The sequence below is a fragment of the Sceloporus undulatus genome, chromosome 2 (genome assembly GCF_019175285.1).
Source record: "Sceloporus undulatus isolate JIND9_A2432 ecotype Alabama chromosome 2, SceUnd_v1.1, whole genome shotgun sequence".
In the NCBI taxonomy this organism is placed as follows: domain Eukaryota; kingdom Metazoa; phylum Chordata; class Lepidosauria; order Squamata; family Phrynosomatidae; genus Sceloporus; species Sceloporus undulatus.
This window is the reverse complement of record NC_056523.1, coordinates 213,205,705-213,222,941: the sequence shown is the minus strand read 5'-3', so window position 1 is coordinate 213,222,941 and position 17,237 is coordinate 213,205,705. Positions and strand designations below refer to the sequence as shown.

General features: G+C 40.1%; 1 protein-coding gene across 1 annotated transcript in view; it reads right to left on the bottom strand.

Moving 5' to 3' along the window:
- Positions 1 to 3,902: 3,902 nt before the first annotated feature.
- Positions 3,903 to 17,237, bottom strand: part of KCMF1 (potassium channel modulatory factor 1) — a 54,818-nt gene continuing 41,483 nt past the window's right edge. The window contains 6 exon segments of the mRNA XM_042453721.1: positions 3,903 to 4,537; positions 7,298 to 7,580; positions 8,915 to 9,080; positions 9,082 to 9,103; positions 10,518 to 10,566; positions 10,569 to 10,617. Coding sequence (XP_042309655.1) covers positions 4,276 to 4,537; positions 7,298 to 7,580; positions 8,915 to 9,080; positions 9,082 to 9,103; positions 10,518 to 10,566; positions 10,569 to 10,617 — 831 coding nt within the window. The 3' untranslated portion in view covers positions 3,903 to 4,275.

Sequence of the window (17,237 nt, the reverse complement as noted above, 5' to 3'; positions counted from 1 at the left end):
GGTAAGGAAGACTCAAGAGGTGGCTTTGCTAGTTGCGTCCTCTGAAATGTAGTCTAAAGTGCTGGGTATTACTGTCTCCCATCTCAAGTACTAACCAGGGCTGACCATTCTTAGCTTCCAAGATCAGATGGGATCTGGTGCCTTTCGGGCAGAGGTTCCCAACTTTTTGACTTGCAGAGCCCTTTTTAGAATCAATTTTTATGGCAGAGCTCCTAAGAAGACTATCCTATGTCTTACAAGTTAATGGTGTTAAGGAGTGTTACTGGGCCGGGGGGGAGGCAGGGTGAGAAAGATGGGATAGGTGGTAACTTTCCTGGAGCAACCACAAAGCACCTGGGAAGCGTATGAGGAGCCCCAAGGGCTCCTCGGAGCACAGGTTGGGAACCGCTGCTTTAGGGTCTTTAGACTATGCCTTGTCATTCTGAATTTCCCCAGTCCTAGTTCCACCTAAAATGTTCAATGAGAGAAATTTAAATTTTAGTGTATGGTGTAATGGTTAGTGTGTTGGACTGGGAGACCAGGGTTGGAAAATCTCCCTTCAGCCATGGAAACCCACTGAGTGACTTTGGGCAAGTCACACTCTCTCAGCCACAGAGGGAGGCAAAAGCAAGGGGGGAAGAACCGAACAAATTCCGCCTGGAAAACCTTGATAGGTTAGCCTTTGGGTTGCCCTTGAAGGCACACACCATGTAAATTACAATGGATTGTAGTAACTTTTGTTACAAGTATTATACAAATAGACATTGCCAGATTTAAAAATATTAAATTGTCTGGACCTAAATCTTCAAAAATTGTATGTAACATTTCCTTTTTTGTTTTCCAACACATTAGTGATTTTTCTATTACAGGCCAGGCATTTGCTAATAATGACAGATCTACATATTATTTAACAATAAAATTTCGGTGATCATGTTAGCAAGAAGCAATCTAAACACAAAACTTGGAGGCAGCATCCAGAGGATTTCTAAATCCATACCTTTCTGTAAATTTGTGCTCTCCAAATGCACTGAAACGCTTTCCATCACCTCAGAGTGACCACAGCCATTGTAGCCCAGGTTCAACAGCTGGACCAGTTGGAAACCCAAAAGTATCTGTGCATTTCCCTATCCTTTCTATACAACACTCCAGCCTTCCAATTTCTGCGTAAAAAATACTGGTTTTAAATTGCTCAAGATAGGACTGAGAAAGTTGAGAACTATTGTGGCTTACAGCATTCCTGGCATACAGTTCCAAGTTACGCTCATCTTGTATCCTTGTATCTTGCCAAAAGTAGCGGACACATTCATGTGCCCAGGTGAACATGGCATATGGATCATTTGCAAAGAGATGCACTGTGGATGTAGATGTTTTGGAAAACTTACTCCCTCTCCCCAAATCAATTTAAATAGGCCTGAACAGCACCTGAGACTAGCCTTGCGATATAGTGCATTCTTCAGCACAAATGTTGGTTTAGGCCCACTCCGATGAACCATCTGTTTATTGTCCCTTTCTGAGATTAGGGGGGTGGTGACTATAGGGAGCTTTAGGACTATTAGGATTAGGACTACTTGAAACTCTCTCCCTTGTGGAGGCTTACCCATTGCCTGTGTTTCTGGCTTTTTTGACACATGAATCCAGTTGTAGACTGCTACTGTGAAGGGCCATCCGCCTTTATTCTTAATCACAATGTTCCATGTTGTTTCATCATTTGGGGGGGGTTGTGTGCTGATTATTAACCTTAAACCTTAAGGAGGAAGGAGGAGGGGGAGAGAAATGTGGCAGCACCTTTAAGACTGACTGGTTTTCATTTTAGCATAGGATTTTGTGGACATAAACCAACTTCTCCCAATGCCTTTATAATCATGTTTAAGTCTAGGAATAATGGTTAACAAATTGACCCCCCAGTTATGCTTCCTGAAATTTTGTAAGTTCTTGGGCCCTGTTTTCATTTGCTTTGTCCTTTAGATCCTTTGTTATATGCCTCTAAATTTTACCCTTGACTTATCCACAAATCAAATCCATAATTTTGGCTCCAAAACCTGCCCTCAACTTATACATGAGGTCGACTTATAGCTGAGTATATACAATTAAATCTTAATGGTGCTGCCAGTTCTTTATGCTGAGAGACTAACATGGCTCCTTCTTTAAAAACTGCTGTAAACCTTATAAACCACAGCTGCTAATGAATACTTCCTACTATCAATTCTGATGTCTCATTTCTTCTGGCTAGGACTGCAGCTAGGTTTTCCTCCCCCTTCTTTTCCACAGTGTAGAAATAAACTCTTAAAATTAAAAAGGAACGTGGAATGGGCCCTGAATGTCTCCAGTTTAAATGCCATAAAGCCACTGAAGTGAATACCTGGAAATCAATTGGTCCGGATAACACACCAACAAGAAAGAAGAATCAAGTGAACAACAGTCTTGAAAATGCTTTATTGAACTGTGTGTCTTATTGTAATGTGCAGGTGTGTTTGAAAAGACTACAGTTTGAAAACTGGTTTTGTAAATCCTCAACAGTTTAAAAAAAAAAATCCCTACCAGGGTTTAACTCCCCAAATAACCAGAGGGCTGGTGAAGAATCCCCCCCTTCAAACATTCTGTTGCAGAGACTAAAAAGAAAAAGTAATAATAATAATAATAATAATCTAGTCCTGTATTTTTATATAGAAATTAATGGAGTCAAAAGTTGCGGGTGGGTTTTTAAACCATTTCAGATTATCATCCATGTCAAAGTTCTGTTAAAACCCCACCCTGCAGTTCAAAGTATGAAAGTTTATTCTAAGATGCTTGCAATGTGGCAGAAGTGGAAAGGGTACAGAGGGGAAAGGAGTGAAGAGCGTGAGAACCAGAGAGAAACATGATTATGGTCTAAAACCTAGTTTAGATTGAATCAGAAGCTGTGTGCAATTTTGTCTTTATAGTCTAACTTTACATTCCCTCCCCTGCCCCAGCCCCCCCCAAAAAAACAAAACCCCTCCTGTCCCTGCCTTGGGGCTATTATGAAAGTCTATGCACAAAAACACTGTACATTTTTATACATACAGGATTAATAGTATAGGCATGTAGGTGGCATGATTCAATTAAAAGGCTTTTTAAAAAACTTTTTTTATGCCAGAGGAAAAAAAATCAAGAAGAAATAATAAATAAAAAGGTGCTAGAGTTATCATTAAGAATGCAGTTGTAATATACTGACAAGTCTGGGAAGTCACCTCCTCAAGCTCTCCTGATACTGACAAGTCTCTGCAAACTAGGAAGCAAGTACATAAATAACTCAAAACATATGATTGAGGCTGTGAAGGTTTAAAAACTAAGACAACATAATCCAGATTAATTTTTGTTTTCTTTTAAGACAATGAACAAATGAATCATCTACACCCGAATAAAAACATGTTTTAACAGTTTGAAATTTTTTTTTTTTTTGAACAACCACAAAAAAGGAAAAAAAAATATCTTTAAACAAAGTCGAACAAGTATTTTGATTATAGGGCACACAAAAGCCCCTTTGCCAGAAGGTTTTGGCAGTGGCCTTACTTTTGTGTCTCCTAGAGATGCATAAAAAGCAGGCTGAAACTCTACATGAATGTGCGATGATGGTTAAAGAGAGCAACATAAGGGCCACACCAAGCAAAACACCACACCCTGGAAACGACAAACTGTCCCACTGCAGAGCTTGTTGCATGATGTGCTCACGGCACATACAAAAAGGTGGTTCAGACAGGCATTATTCAAAAGCTACTTGATGGCCACACGCTGCTAAGTAAAGACTAACTTCTTTTGTCTTGTAACCTTTGAATAATTGGAAAGCTTTTTTGGGGGGAGGAAGAGGGAGTTGTTTATAGTTTTATCCTTGTATTTAATTTTTTTTAAATGACAAGGTCACTAAAACTCATGCACGCTGCAAAAAACCTCATGCAGTAAAGGTAAACCATCCAAGCAGTTTTTATTCATTAATATTCATAAATACACACAGCAGCTTCATTAGAGATTTCATTTTTTTTTTCCTCTTCAGTTTGAATGTGGAGTATTAGGAGAGCCTTTTTGCATGTCAAAAGTACAGGGCACAGAGGAGTCCCCTCTGCACTGAAACCTACATTTACCTGCTAGAAGTAAAAATTATTTTTAAGTGGAAATGATTATCATATATATCTTTTTTTCTCTCTCTTCCTTTGAATGTACACAATGTAACAAGAGTGACAGACCTGAAATTACAATCACCAAAACAAACCCAAGATAGTTGTTGTCCACTTTCATTGGCAAATACAGCACAGAGGACATTGTCTGCGAAGTGGGATGTCATCAAAGAGGAGGTGGAGGAGGCTCATTTCCTTTATTACTCTCTTTTAAATTTAGATTTTCTAAAGCAACATCTAAAGGCATAATATCTACACAGCCCATAGCACCAAAATCAGCAACCTCCCCACGCTCATCCTCATCAGAGGAGGAGCTTTCTTCCCGCATCAAAGTGGACAGCAGAAGCTCTTGGACAAACAGGCTGCGGTCGGCCCGTTCACTCTCCATTGACTGACGCTCTACTTCAGACATCTTGGGATCATTCAACCTACACAGGAAGGAGAGATGGAAGAGAATGTAGCTAAAATATATCAAGGAAAAGGACAATGTCCACACAATTTTTCCAGCACTCATCATTCCATAAGAACTGGGGGATGCCAGATCACACTACTAAATTTTTGCATTCGTTCCATACACTTGTTACTAGTGACAACATTAACAAAGTTACCAGACGTCAACATCCTATTCCCATGACTGATAATCCTATGATTTCTAAGGGGGAAGGCCATAACCACAGACAATAAATTCCTTGTTTGTATACCATACGCAGAGCCACGGTTGCTGGTCTCTACTGCACCAATGCTACATCCCTGTCAATATCCTTCTAAAACAAATGCTATAAAATTTGCAGTTTGCAGACAGAAATATGACTTTGGCAAATGTGTGTATAAATGGGAGGGATTAATGTCTAAGCACAACCTATGTAAACACAACACCTCAGTTAAAAGGGCTTCAGTAGATAACATTAATGCTGATGGCTCTGTCACACATGAGACAGCCACCATTGAGCTAAATTAATAGTATTGTTTTGACTCTGAGTAAGACTGCTACCTGTCCAAAAGGTAAAAGTAAATATAGTCGCTTGACACGGATGTCTAGTCATAACCAACTGTAGGAGGCAGTGTTCATTCTGTTACTAAGTCAAAGAGCCAGCACTCTTCAAAAATGGCCAGCATGACTGCACCAAACGCTGTTACATACCAACCAAAGTGGTACATATTTATCTACTTGCTTTTGCATGCTTTCAAACTGCTAGGTTGGCAGAAGCTGGGACAGGGGCATAGCCCATAATGTAGCATTTGGGCCTCAAACTGTCGATCTTCCAGTCATCATCATTGGTGTCTTAACCACTAAGCCACTGCATCCCTACCTGTCCTAGATTTGTCCAAAATATTCTGGTGAAAGAATTTTGACATTTTGACCCTTACATAAAATGGCAAAATCAAGGTTTGCTTTTTGGAAGTTATATTTTTAAAAAATGTTTTCAAGCCTTGGATAGTTGAACCCGTGGATACAGAGGGTTGACTGTACATCTGTGGCATCTTACAGACTGGTTAGGGCACAATTTTTCACGTTCTAAAATCCATTTCAACATAAATGTGCGCAAGCTTAAAAACTTCAGGCGGCCAGTTCATGGGGCAATGAAGTACAAAAAGCAGTGTTTATGTTCATTAAAGCTGGCCTGGCAGTTGCTATTCCTCAAGAAATGAGTGCTAAAGGAGATTTCCCCTATCAACTTCTGCACTCAACACAAGTCTCAATTGGCAAGCTCCATCCCCATCAAACATTCCTAGGTTTGCTAAGTTCATTTATTCCTGTATTGGGACAGGAAAATACTTGTCTCAGTTCAAAACTAGAATAAAAATATTAAAACTCCTCAATAAGCTCTACTTCAGCAGTTTTCACTAGTCACAATGTTCTGGAACACCACAACTGAGCTCTCTGCCATAGACAGAATCCAGAAGGGCACTAGCAAGAACAAAGAGGGAACAAGTAATGTATTAGTTCCTACCTGCCCTCAACAGGACTTTTCCTTTCTTTCCTCCACCCACCTCCCACCTTAAGTAGATCTTGAAGGAATGCAAGGGTTGCATGTGGAGCAGGAACTGCCCCATATGGTTCTGCTGAAAATATGCTAACACACATGTAAGCTACTGAGAGAGATCATGCATGTAGTATTCTATGTGACCTATACTATATATTCTATATTCATATATGACTGGAATATGTAGTTGCTTTGCTTTGCTATACTAATTATAGAAAAAAGTCAATGTAAAATTACTCAGTGAGTGTTGGGACTAGGACTATGGGAGACCAAGGTTCTAATCCCGTTGGGCCAAGAAAAAAGCACTGGCCAATCTTGTCTCAGCATAAATCTTGCCAAGAAAGCCCCTGGATACATTCACCTAAGGGTTGCCATAAATCGCAAATGACTAAAAGGCCCACATTTCGTTACTTTCAACTCCACATATCACACTGGACTTTCTTTTAGGCCCTCCTGGCTATTTAAGGCAATGAACAAATAATCTACAGTTGGTCATGTTTAAAGTCCACCACTGACATTATTCACACAAATTAGTCACAGCTAACTTTTCAGCAAGTCTAAGCATGGCTATTTTGCTCAAACCTAACAGGAAACCTTCTCATGACTTGACATGGTCAAAGGTTCATTGACCTTTTCAGTAAATGAATGAAATCCTTGAGAAGGTGTCAGAAAAGGTGTAGGGCAATCCATATACATGAAAACCCTTTATTAGTTTACCTGGTCAACTCATTGAAGTTCTGCTACACACATTCCCTCTTTAGTCCCTTATTACACACCTAACATTTCTACTTTTTTGAAAGCCATTCAAAAATATGATCAAAAGTTATCAAACCCCAGAACTAATTTCAATTACACACCACTGGTAGGCCTCTTAATGTTTCTGAAAACAGCATTAAATTAAATGACTTCACATTGCTCAGTTAATTTGCAGATTTAGCCATATGAATGAAATAGTGACTGTTCCACCTCTCTTTGGAACATAAATCAGCGGTTTCTACATAGCAGGTGGAAATAGTAAAAGAAAATGCATACCGACTACACATCTGAGCAACATCACCTCCACTGAAGGAGGTGAATGAAATGTTGCTTGTAAGAAGCAGCAGCATGATATCAGAATATGCAGACTGTAAATGCCTGAATTAAACAAGCAAACAAAAACAAACCAAGAGTACCAAGCGGGACCAACCCTTTAGACTGAGTTACCTTGTAAGGAGGAACTGAGAGTTTTGGATAGCCTGCTGACTGTTTTCTGCATTAGATGTGTTGGTTGTTGCTGTGGATTGTGTAATAGTGGTGGTGACGCTGCTAGTGTTGGTGCGCCTTGTCGCGTTCCGCGCAGTCTCCAGTTGTTGTCGTGCTGCCTGTGCATGCTGTCGCTCTAACTGCAATTGCATCTGCAGCTGCTGTAACTGAGACGCAGAAGGGCCAGAGGAATTGAGCTGTCCCCCTGCAGAACGCCTCACGCCAGACAACTGAGATAAAAGCTCTGTCAACATTAAAAAAAGAACCAGGCATTATGGAGAAATCCAGTATCACAAACTCAGCACTCTGTAAAGTTATGTCTCATTACTACAATAAATTCTTCCTAGAATTCTCTTCTGTTAGCTTCTAACTTTACTGTTCTTGTTTGCCTAAAAGTCATTTCTGACTTACGTCAACCCCAAGGCAAACCTATCACAGGGTTTTCTTGGCAGAATTTGTTCATATAGGTCTTGCCCTTGCCCTCCTCTGAGGCTGAGAGTGTGTGACTTGCCCAAGGTCACCCAGTGGCCAAGTAAGAATTCAAACTCTCGTCTCCCAGTGTCCTAGTCCAGTACTCAAACCATTATACTATATGGGTCTCTCTAATTTTACTAGTATTTCAGAAAACAGGCACAAGTCTCAACACTGCTTTAGGGCCCCAGGGTAATTTAGCGTAACATGTTGTGAGAATACAATAATGAATTATGCAGGAAAAAAATACCGTATTTTCCGGCGTATAAGACGATTTTTAGCCCATGAAAATCTTCCCCAAAGTGGGGGGTTGTCTTATACGCCCGAAAATACGGTAATCAGACTTTTTGTCTGATATAAAGTCTTAGGGAATTGCCAATTTGAATGGGAATCTGATAGTTGGCTGGAAAAGTCCCATTTTTTAAGGGACAATCAACCCAAATAGATCTTTATTGCCACAGCTAATTATCAGTGATAAAAATATGAATACCCATGAAGGTTATACTTTCTGCAGAGTACAGTTGGTTCTCCACATTTGTGGCTTTGACTTTTACAGATTTGATTATTTGTGGTTTTGATTATTATGATCTCTCTAGGAATCTCTAAGTCCTCCAGTGCAACTCTGCCAGAAGTTGACCATAGAGTAGATGCCCTAGAGCAAACACTTCTCTAGGCATTCATAGGTGCACCAGCATGATTCACGTCGGCAGATGTTTGACCATAAGAGTTGCACTGGAGTTGCAGTGGATTCCTAGAGGGGTGTTCTCTCTGGTACAAAGATAAGTATGTTTTTATTATGTAGTTTTTTCCACATTCACCAGTGGTCCTCAACCCTAACAACCAGCAAATCTGGAGGGACCACGGTACTCTAAAAAGCAGGGATGGGGAATATGGAGCCCTCCAGATGTCCCTGGTCAGCAACTCCCATGATCCCTAGGCAGCACAGCCAAGATGAGGTGAAGGGAGATGCAGTTCCACACAATCTGGAGGGACGTATTTTCCTATCCTGTTGAGAAGAAACATGTGAAATTAAGGACAAACATGCCTAGTTTTACCAAGTAGAATGCACTATGCTGTGAATCACAGAAAACAAGGAATACATCATACTATAAATCTTACACAGCTGATGGATCCATGGCTCCCTATTGCTTGGAGAATACGAAACTCTGCGAAGATGAAACCCACCAGTGGAACTGCTAGTAAAGTGCATGTTTGATCTACGTGCGCGAGGGCCACCCAGGCCTCGGCCTGGGTGAAACATTCTACGTACATGCCCGAACACCGCTGGATTCATCCTAACCAATAAGTTAAGGAGAAGTCTCAACGTGAAAGGTGAAACTGTTGCACACATAGGGAAATCATAAAGACGTTGTAAAAAACAGACACATTTGGGTCAGTAAGCAAATGTTATACAATATATACAATTTCTTGAGTTCATTTTTAGCTTCAAAGTTAGAATTACAAGGTTCATGCAGAGCTACAAATTGCAGAACTAGTATGAAAACCTACTAGTCCATGAAGCCCATTTCTTAGAGTCACAAGAGGCACCTTGTGGACATCAGACTCTGCTGCGTATAAGGTGGTAATCAAATACGAATTGAAGTCTGAATTCACTGTTTCGTGACACTTGAGTTTTCCTTGTAAATAATCCTTAAGTGGGGTTCAAAAAGAACCCCATTATAAGTAAAGGTCATCAAATTACTGAAGTCATTGTTAAAACTGACTTTTTTGTTCAACAGCCTTTCAGTGTCAACTCTTTAATAAAATTAACCCCACATCATCCAGAGCGTTGAATGCTAGGCTAATGACATAGCATATACATGTGTTCAATGGAATATATTATCAAACAGATCAAAATCCTATACTTTTTTTTATGGGTGGTCCAGATAGTGACATCTTTGCTTTCAATGTACAAACTTTGTTTCATGCAAAGATATTTTTAAAATACAGCTGCTGCTGCTGCTATTATTAATTATTAGTAGTAGTAGTAGTTAGTAGTTGTGTAGTATATCCCACTCTTTCCCCAGAACTGGGACTCAGAACAGCTTCACAATAGTAAAAGAACAATATCATTAAAATATAGAAAAGAGGTGCATTAAAATGGAATAAATTGTTACAATAGCTTAAAAGAAAAAAAAAATTTAAAAGATAAACGGTATAAAACACTTAAAATGAAACAACGTCCCAAGCTGGTCCTTTACAAACATTCTGCTTAAAAGCCTGTCTGAACAGGTAGGTCTTAACAGGTACCTGAACAGCTAGCGGAAGGCCAACAAGGAGGGAGCCATTCTGATCTCCCTGGAAAGGGAGTTCCAGAGTCTGGCCTTCTCTTGCATCCCCACCAACCATGCTTGTGATAGTTTGTTGTAGAGAAGGGCCTCCCCAAAGGATCTCAGAGCCCAGGCCGGTTCATACAGGTGGATATGGTGCCAAATAGCGTGGACCTGAGCCATGCAGGGCTTTATAGGTAATAACCAGCACTTTGGAATTTGCCCAGAAACAAACTGCAGCCAATGGAGCTGTTTCAAACAGGGCATCATGTGGTCGCCTCTCAACCGCCCCAGTTAACAGCCTGGCTGCAGCTCTATGAACCAGCTGAAGTTTCCAAACATTCTCAAGGCATATGCAACTAGTCCAACAAATGCACATTTCAGAATCAACACAGTAATATTAAGCACACAAAGCAAAAATTATGCTTAGGAAAGGATATAAATCTCTAGGAGCTCTATGTTCCCGTGTGAGATGAGCTGCAAAGTCACTGTAACATGATTGGGATCTCCCACCAGGTAATGCGGCAATATTGGACAAATCTGAAATAATAAAAGGTAGAAATCAATTTGAGCAAAAGTCTTCGACAGCAACAGGTAACTAATAGGAATAAACACATCGGGGAACATAGTCTCTCTGCAGCCATAGTGAGAAATAAGTAACTTCCTCAGTTTCATCCTCCCAGTTCATGAGGGTGATCAGGACTAGCCTTACAAATAAATCAGGGTCAGTCAATCCCAACCACTCAATCATGACCAGAACTTTCTTCTTGCTGCATAACCTTATTCTTCTCTACTATCCAGACACAAGGAGGAAGCCACTATGGCATGTGCACACACATCACTGCCTTTTATATAGTGGGACTATATCGGGATAATCTGTTTTATATTGTAATGTTGTTGTTTGTTTTTATAAATGCATCACTCATCCTTCTTCTCCTGTGTATGCCTGTGTGAATTTTTTCAACTGTACCCTTTGGTAGAGCTGGCTGCTTTTTTGTGCTTTACTTATAAAACATCATGTACATCTATGATGCTATACAGATAAAAAGCAACAACAGTACAGTAATCTAAGAGGGAAGACAAGGCATCAATGATGAGTATTTCATTATATCTTAAACACAGGCCTAATTTCAGGGGTAGTTTTTTCAACTCCAACACAGCACAATGAAGTCATTCCACCTCTTATAATAGACTGCTTTCCATTTTCTTAGTGTTTACCAGAATCTGATGAGAAGGAATGAAATAGGAGAGTGTCCATCCACTAGCAGAATAGACAATATGCAAAAGTTGATATGAAAATATGAAAAGTGGGAAAGTGGAAAGTTTCCCCTTCTCCTCTGCCCATCCCAGATCTTTCTTGAAGATGGGGGAACTCTGGGGACTACCTGGAGCAGAAAGGAAAAAGAATCCCTGCTCACAAGTGCAATACAAGCAGATGGAACCCAGAGAGAATCAATCCAGGCAACTGGGGCACATCCTTCTAAATATAGCCTCTGATGTCAGAGGCAGCACATGAGAATAACTTTCCCCACCCTACTCCAGGTAAGCAAAGAGACATGCAGCCTTCAGATGGGAAGGTCTTCATTCTGGAGACAACACACTTAAGCTGCTTCTCCTTTCCAGGACAATGAAAACAGAAAACAAACTCTTGGTCCTTCTTCTATATATACTGGGCTACTTAAGCATGGAAGGCTTTCAGCCACCACAATTCTAGAACTATAGCAGTTTGAACCTTTGTCTGGGTTGTGGAAGTGCGGGGTAAACTTGGTAAACACATCTCAAGTTTTAAAAAAGCCCTCTTTGGGCTAACATTTATTTTAATTTCTAAGGCAATCTGAGAAACACTGGTGTTAACATATGTGTTAAGTTGTATACACGTATCTGGGGATTAATAGTTTTGAGGAGGCTGTCTGAGGTCCAAAACACACTGCAGAAATAACCCAGTTGAGTCCGCTTTAACTGCTCTGGCTCAATGCTAGGGAGTCCTGAATTGTAGTTTATCATAGCACCAGAGCTCTCTAACAGAGAAGGATAAGTGTCTCACAAAACTGCAGTTCCCAGAATCCCTAGCATTGAGCCAGGTCAGTAAAGTGGCTCAAACTGGATATTTCTGCAGTCTGTTTTGGATTTTAAAATAATCCACAACTTGGCTTCAATCTTGCCAAAATTAACAACTGCAGAAGAGCTCATAACAAAGAATAATCTTTCTATGAAATGTTTGGACCTTTGGTGTCTTCTCAGTTTCTTTAATAAGACATATGTTCACAGTCATTCACTCCACATTTAAAAAAAACAAAACAGATTTCACATCTCCTACATTAGCCCTGAGCAGCTAAACTCTTTATTCGGTGACTTCTCTGGAATTTGACTGAACTACGTGAACTCTACAGATGGAAGCAGCCTGAAGACGAGATTGGCTGCTCCATCCTTATTCTCAGGACATCTAACACAGAAAATAATCAGTGTTTAAGGCTGACGCCACATATCTCTGTACAGAGAATGTCAAGGAACAAAAAAAATATTAGTTTGAAAAGATAAATTTGTAGACCCAGAGAATAATATGTTTATTGATTTGAGTGGTCCTAATCCCTAGTTCCTTTTAGTTATTATTTAAATGTTTAATTTGGTTTTAGTGATGATGTTAGATGCCTGGAACACTTTTTAAAAATAACAATGTAACCATTTTAAAGCAAATTTAAATTTCAGATGAGTTTTTTCTACAAATACTAAGCACACTTTTTTTAAAAATACCTTTCCCAAAAAAACCCCACAACTGTTTAAAAAGTGGAATCTGTCTGCAGCGCTATGCTGAAGGAAGTCACATATGTCATTCTGTCAGCCTTAGAGGATCCATAAGCCTTTAAACCTCATCCTACCATACATTAGAATACTTTAGTACACCAGAGTCATATTTTGTTGCAGAATTCACACAAAGGTAGATAATGAGGAAATCAAAATAGTTACGACTTCCCATACCCTGGATCAAATATTGAACAGAATGGAGACTGCAGCCAAGAAATAAGAAGATTAGTACTGTAATGGGAAAGACAGCTATGAGAGAATTGGAAACGATCCTATATAACTGCAGAATGGACCACAGAAAACACTGTGCTATCCGCTAGAGGTAGCTCTTATTTATACTTAGCATCTGGCCATGCTGATAAGAACATCTGAATGTGACTGGTAGTCATTTAATAGAGAAGGAAATGCTATGTCATCTATCAAGGCATCCAGGAGAAAATCTGCACTGATGAAGGCACCAAAGGGGTAGAACTTAAATCTAACTCACCTTCAGATCGTAACTGTTAGAAGATTTGCTTGGAAGTTGGCACTTGCTTTAGCATGAGTTGTGTTAACAAAGCTCTGAAGGCTGGTTGTAATACCAAGGTGGTTGGTATCAGACTTACAGGTATACTTTGGTACAGTCAGTTAATGAGGTGCAGTCAGCCCTCTGTATCCACAGATTCAACCATCCACAAATTCAATCATCCATGGATTGAAAATATTTAAATATATGTATAAATTCCAAGAAGCAAAACTTACTTTTTTATATATGTAAGGAACACTACCGTATTTAATGAGATTTGAGCATTAATGGACTTTGGTATTCACGGGGTCCTGGAATCACCAAGGGCCCACTGTAGGTGTGTTCTATAGCATTACTTCTTTGAAAGAAAATGTGGTTCCTGAGACAGAAACAGCATGGAAACAATAGGGACAGATTCCTAAACTACAAGAGAAGCAGTTCCAACATGCTTCAGCAAATTTGTTCTCCCAAACTAACAATATGCATGTGAACTGAAACAAATGAATCAGATAAGCCTTGCTTATTCCGAACCCTCTAGAGCAGACCCGCACAACTTGACAGTAAGTAGGGGCCAAAATTAAAACAGGCTAAACTTCTTTGGGACACAGCTAGGTTTTAATTAAATTTTAATTAATTAACAATTACTGATTATTATTAATAATAAATATTATTAATATTAATTCCGTCCTTGTCTTCCCCTGCCTGGCTCTCTCCTCAGTAGAAAGCCAAGCAATAGAGGAACCTTGCCCATCCTTCTCTTCCTCTCAGGAGAAAGCCAAGTGACAGGATGTTTGAGGGGTGAGTGTTTGATCTTCTCCTTCCTCCATCACTTGGCCTTTTCAGGAGAAAGCCAAGTAGTAGAGGAACCTTGCAGGGCAAGTATTTGCCTGTCCTCCTTCTTCTCCACCTGTCCTCCTCAGGAGAAAGCTGAGCAGTGGAGGCAAGCATTTGCCCTTCCACCTCCTCCTCCATATGGCCCTCTCCAAAGAGGAAAGGCCAAGCAGTGGAAGAGCCTTCAAGTTGTTCTGCATCTTCATGGGCTGTCCAAAATCCTTAGGTAGGCCACACACAGCCCTTGGGGTGCATGTTGTGCAGGCCTGATCTAGACCTACTTCAAATCTTCTTCCAGAATGCAATCAGAGATAATTTTTTCTTTTACCAGTCTCCACCTTTCATATGATTTCCATTTTCATTGTGAAAGTTGCATATCCATGCTTCTTTAACATGTCTGGGGCAGCTGGTGAGGCAGGCTTACTTGCCCCCCTCCCCACCCCAATTTTATTGTTCATACATACTCAAGTCAGGGATTCTGGCAGCAGCTATTGTTTACATCTAGCCTGTTGTAGGCAAGCACACACAACAACAACAGGATCAGTTAGACCATAATCTCATTTTTCCCCACTCACGCTTTATTGCATTATTTACTGCAGGCATCCTGCTGCAACCTGACGCCATCCCTCCATCAACATCTTCTCATTGTCAACATTGCTTAAAAATACAACTTCCAGCTAGACTGAAACGAAGAGGGGAAGAGGGACTGGGCAAGCAGAAAAAGACTTTGTAAAAGGGAGCTCATTCCTCAGAGGCATTGATAAGTGGGTCTGCCTATATTGGTTTAGTGTTTAAGTGGTTATAATGACAGATAACATGGCTTGTGATATGTCTCCTACTAATCCAGCCACTGACACCACAATCACTGAGTACTGAACCATGCTACCAATGAGTGCTATGTGTGCAGTTCTTGTCTGGAAGGGACTTCCTTGAGAGTAATACACTTTGCTGGTCCTGTAGAGTTGGCTGGTTGTGGTGTGCTGTTCAGGGCATACTGAATCACTTCACTTCTGAATAAGCCCACTATTTGTTGTTGGGTGAAGAAGCATGACACATGAGCCACTGTCAAAGTTCTGCATTTAAATATGTCTAAAGACAAAATGCTTAGCATCACTGGTAGATCTTTTGCAGGAACTGGAAGCTCAGAAACACCTCTTTTGCTGCTGCTTCTTTGTGACCACCATATTTAGGGACATGTTTACTCTCAAGAACTTTCTCTACAGGAGTGGACTGTGGACTAAAATGACTTCAGAATGACTAGATGGGCAGGACTGGTATACAAAAACAATGCAATTTCAAACAATACAGCACTCTCTTAAAGTCCCTTTCTTAAAAACATTCAGTTTAAAAGACCTTTGTTTTAAAAGACTTATGGGTGACTTTCAACTTTTTATCCATCACAATAAAAATCACTGAAAACATTTGGCAAGTACAAATCTGAAACAATGTGTACATCAGCCTTAATTTGTAGGCAGCAATTTAACAACTTTGCCCTTTTCAGATCTCTTGTTATTCTCTAAATGCCTTTGTCAAATTTTGGTGGATGCCTGCAAGTAGTCTGCAGACCACAGAGTGTTCTGTACAGCTATAGGAGGTTGGCTATCTAATGCCTCTCTTGACCATTTCTATAAAATTGCTACTGGACTGCATCAGGAGCAACTAATGCGGAACAATACCAGGGAACAGAAACACTTGACTAAGCAACAACTATAAAAACGTAATGCAAACTTGCACAGTGTTTCACATCTATGGAACATTACTGCCATCCAGTGGAGTTAATCAGAACTGTGTCACTACTGGTCAGTATTGCTGCAAGATGTAAATGGTAAATTGGTTTCAGTATTAGATGAAGAAGTTTTTTTTACCTATAAGCCGTGATGGTGAACCTTTTAGGAGGCCAAGTGCCCAAACTGCAACCCAAAACCCACTTATTTATTGCAAAGTGCTTTCTGTGACAAACTCGGGCAAACTCTGTGCTGGGGCAATGCACCCGTGCCCACAGAGGGGCTTGGTGCCACCTCTGGCACGCATGTCATGGGTTCGCCATCACTGCTATAGAGGTTCCCTTTAGAGCACGTGGTGTGTGTGTGTGTGTGTGTGGTGTGTGTGGTGTGTGTGGCTATTCTGACATGCTTTTATTAATTTTTATTAATAAAAAGGCAAAAACCTAAAGAACAAAAGTTCAGAAAAGATTCAACAACCAGAATGCTAACAAAATATCTAGTGACATTTAAGAAAAAAACAAGTTTTATTTGTCATAACATTTTATAAACTACAGCTCACTTCTACCAACTTATTTAAGAGGCATGGGACTTGTTGTATCTGCTAAAACAAACTAACATGGCTACCCTCATGGAATAACTTCCAGTGTGTAAGAGAGAAAAATTTTGGCAAATATTTTTTTATAGAAGACTTCCTCCCCATTTCTTAACCATTTTACCTGCATACTAAATGTTTGTTTGTGTATGTTGTGCCTTCCAAGTTGCCTGTGACTTATGATAACCTCATGATTTCACAGGTTGTCTTAGGCAAGGAAACCTCAAGAAGTGGTTTTGCCAGTTACTTCATTTGAAACCATGGTGTAATCATTTGAGTGTGGACTATGACTCTGGAGATCAAGGTTAAATCCCCGCTCAAGCATAAAAAGCCGGAGTGACCTTGGGCAAGTCACATTCTCTCAGCCTCACAGGATGGCAATGGCAAACCCCTTTTGAAGTAGCTGCCAAGAAAACCTATGATAGGTTCACTTTAGGGTCGCCATAAATTAAAATGACTTGGAGGCATACAACAAAAAACAAACAACATGGATTCACTGCCAGTCTGCCACCCAAGTACTAACCAGGTGCTTAGCTTCAAGATCAGATGAGATCTGATGCCATGTCAGCTGGTACCTAGTAATGCCATGGTATCCAATTTTCTTTTCCTGGTTTACCATCCTATCCTTACTTTAACATTTTATCTATCTATTTATTAAGAATATGTATATCACTTTTTTCATTTCATTTTTTAAATTCTCAGCAGT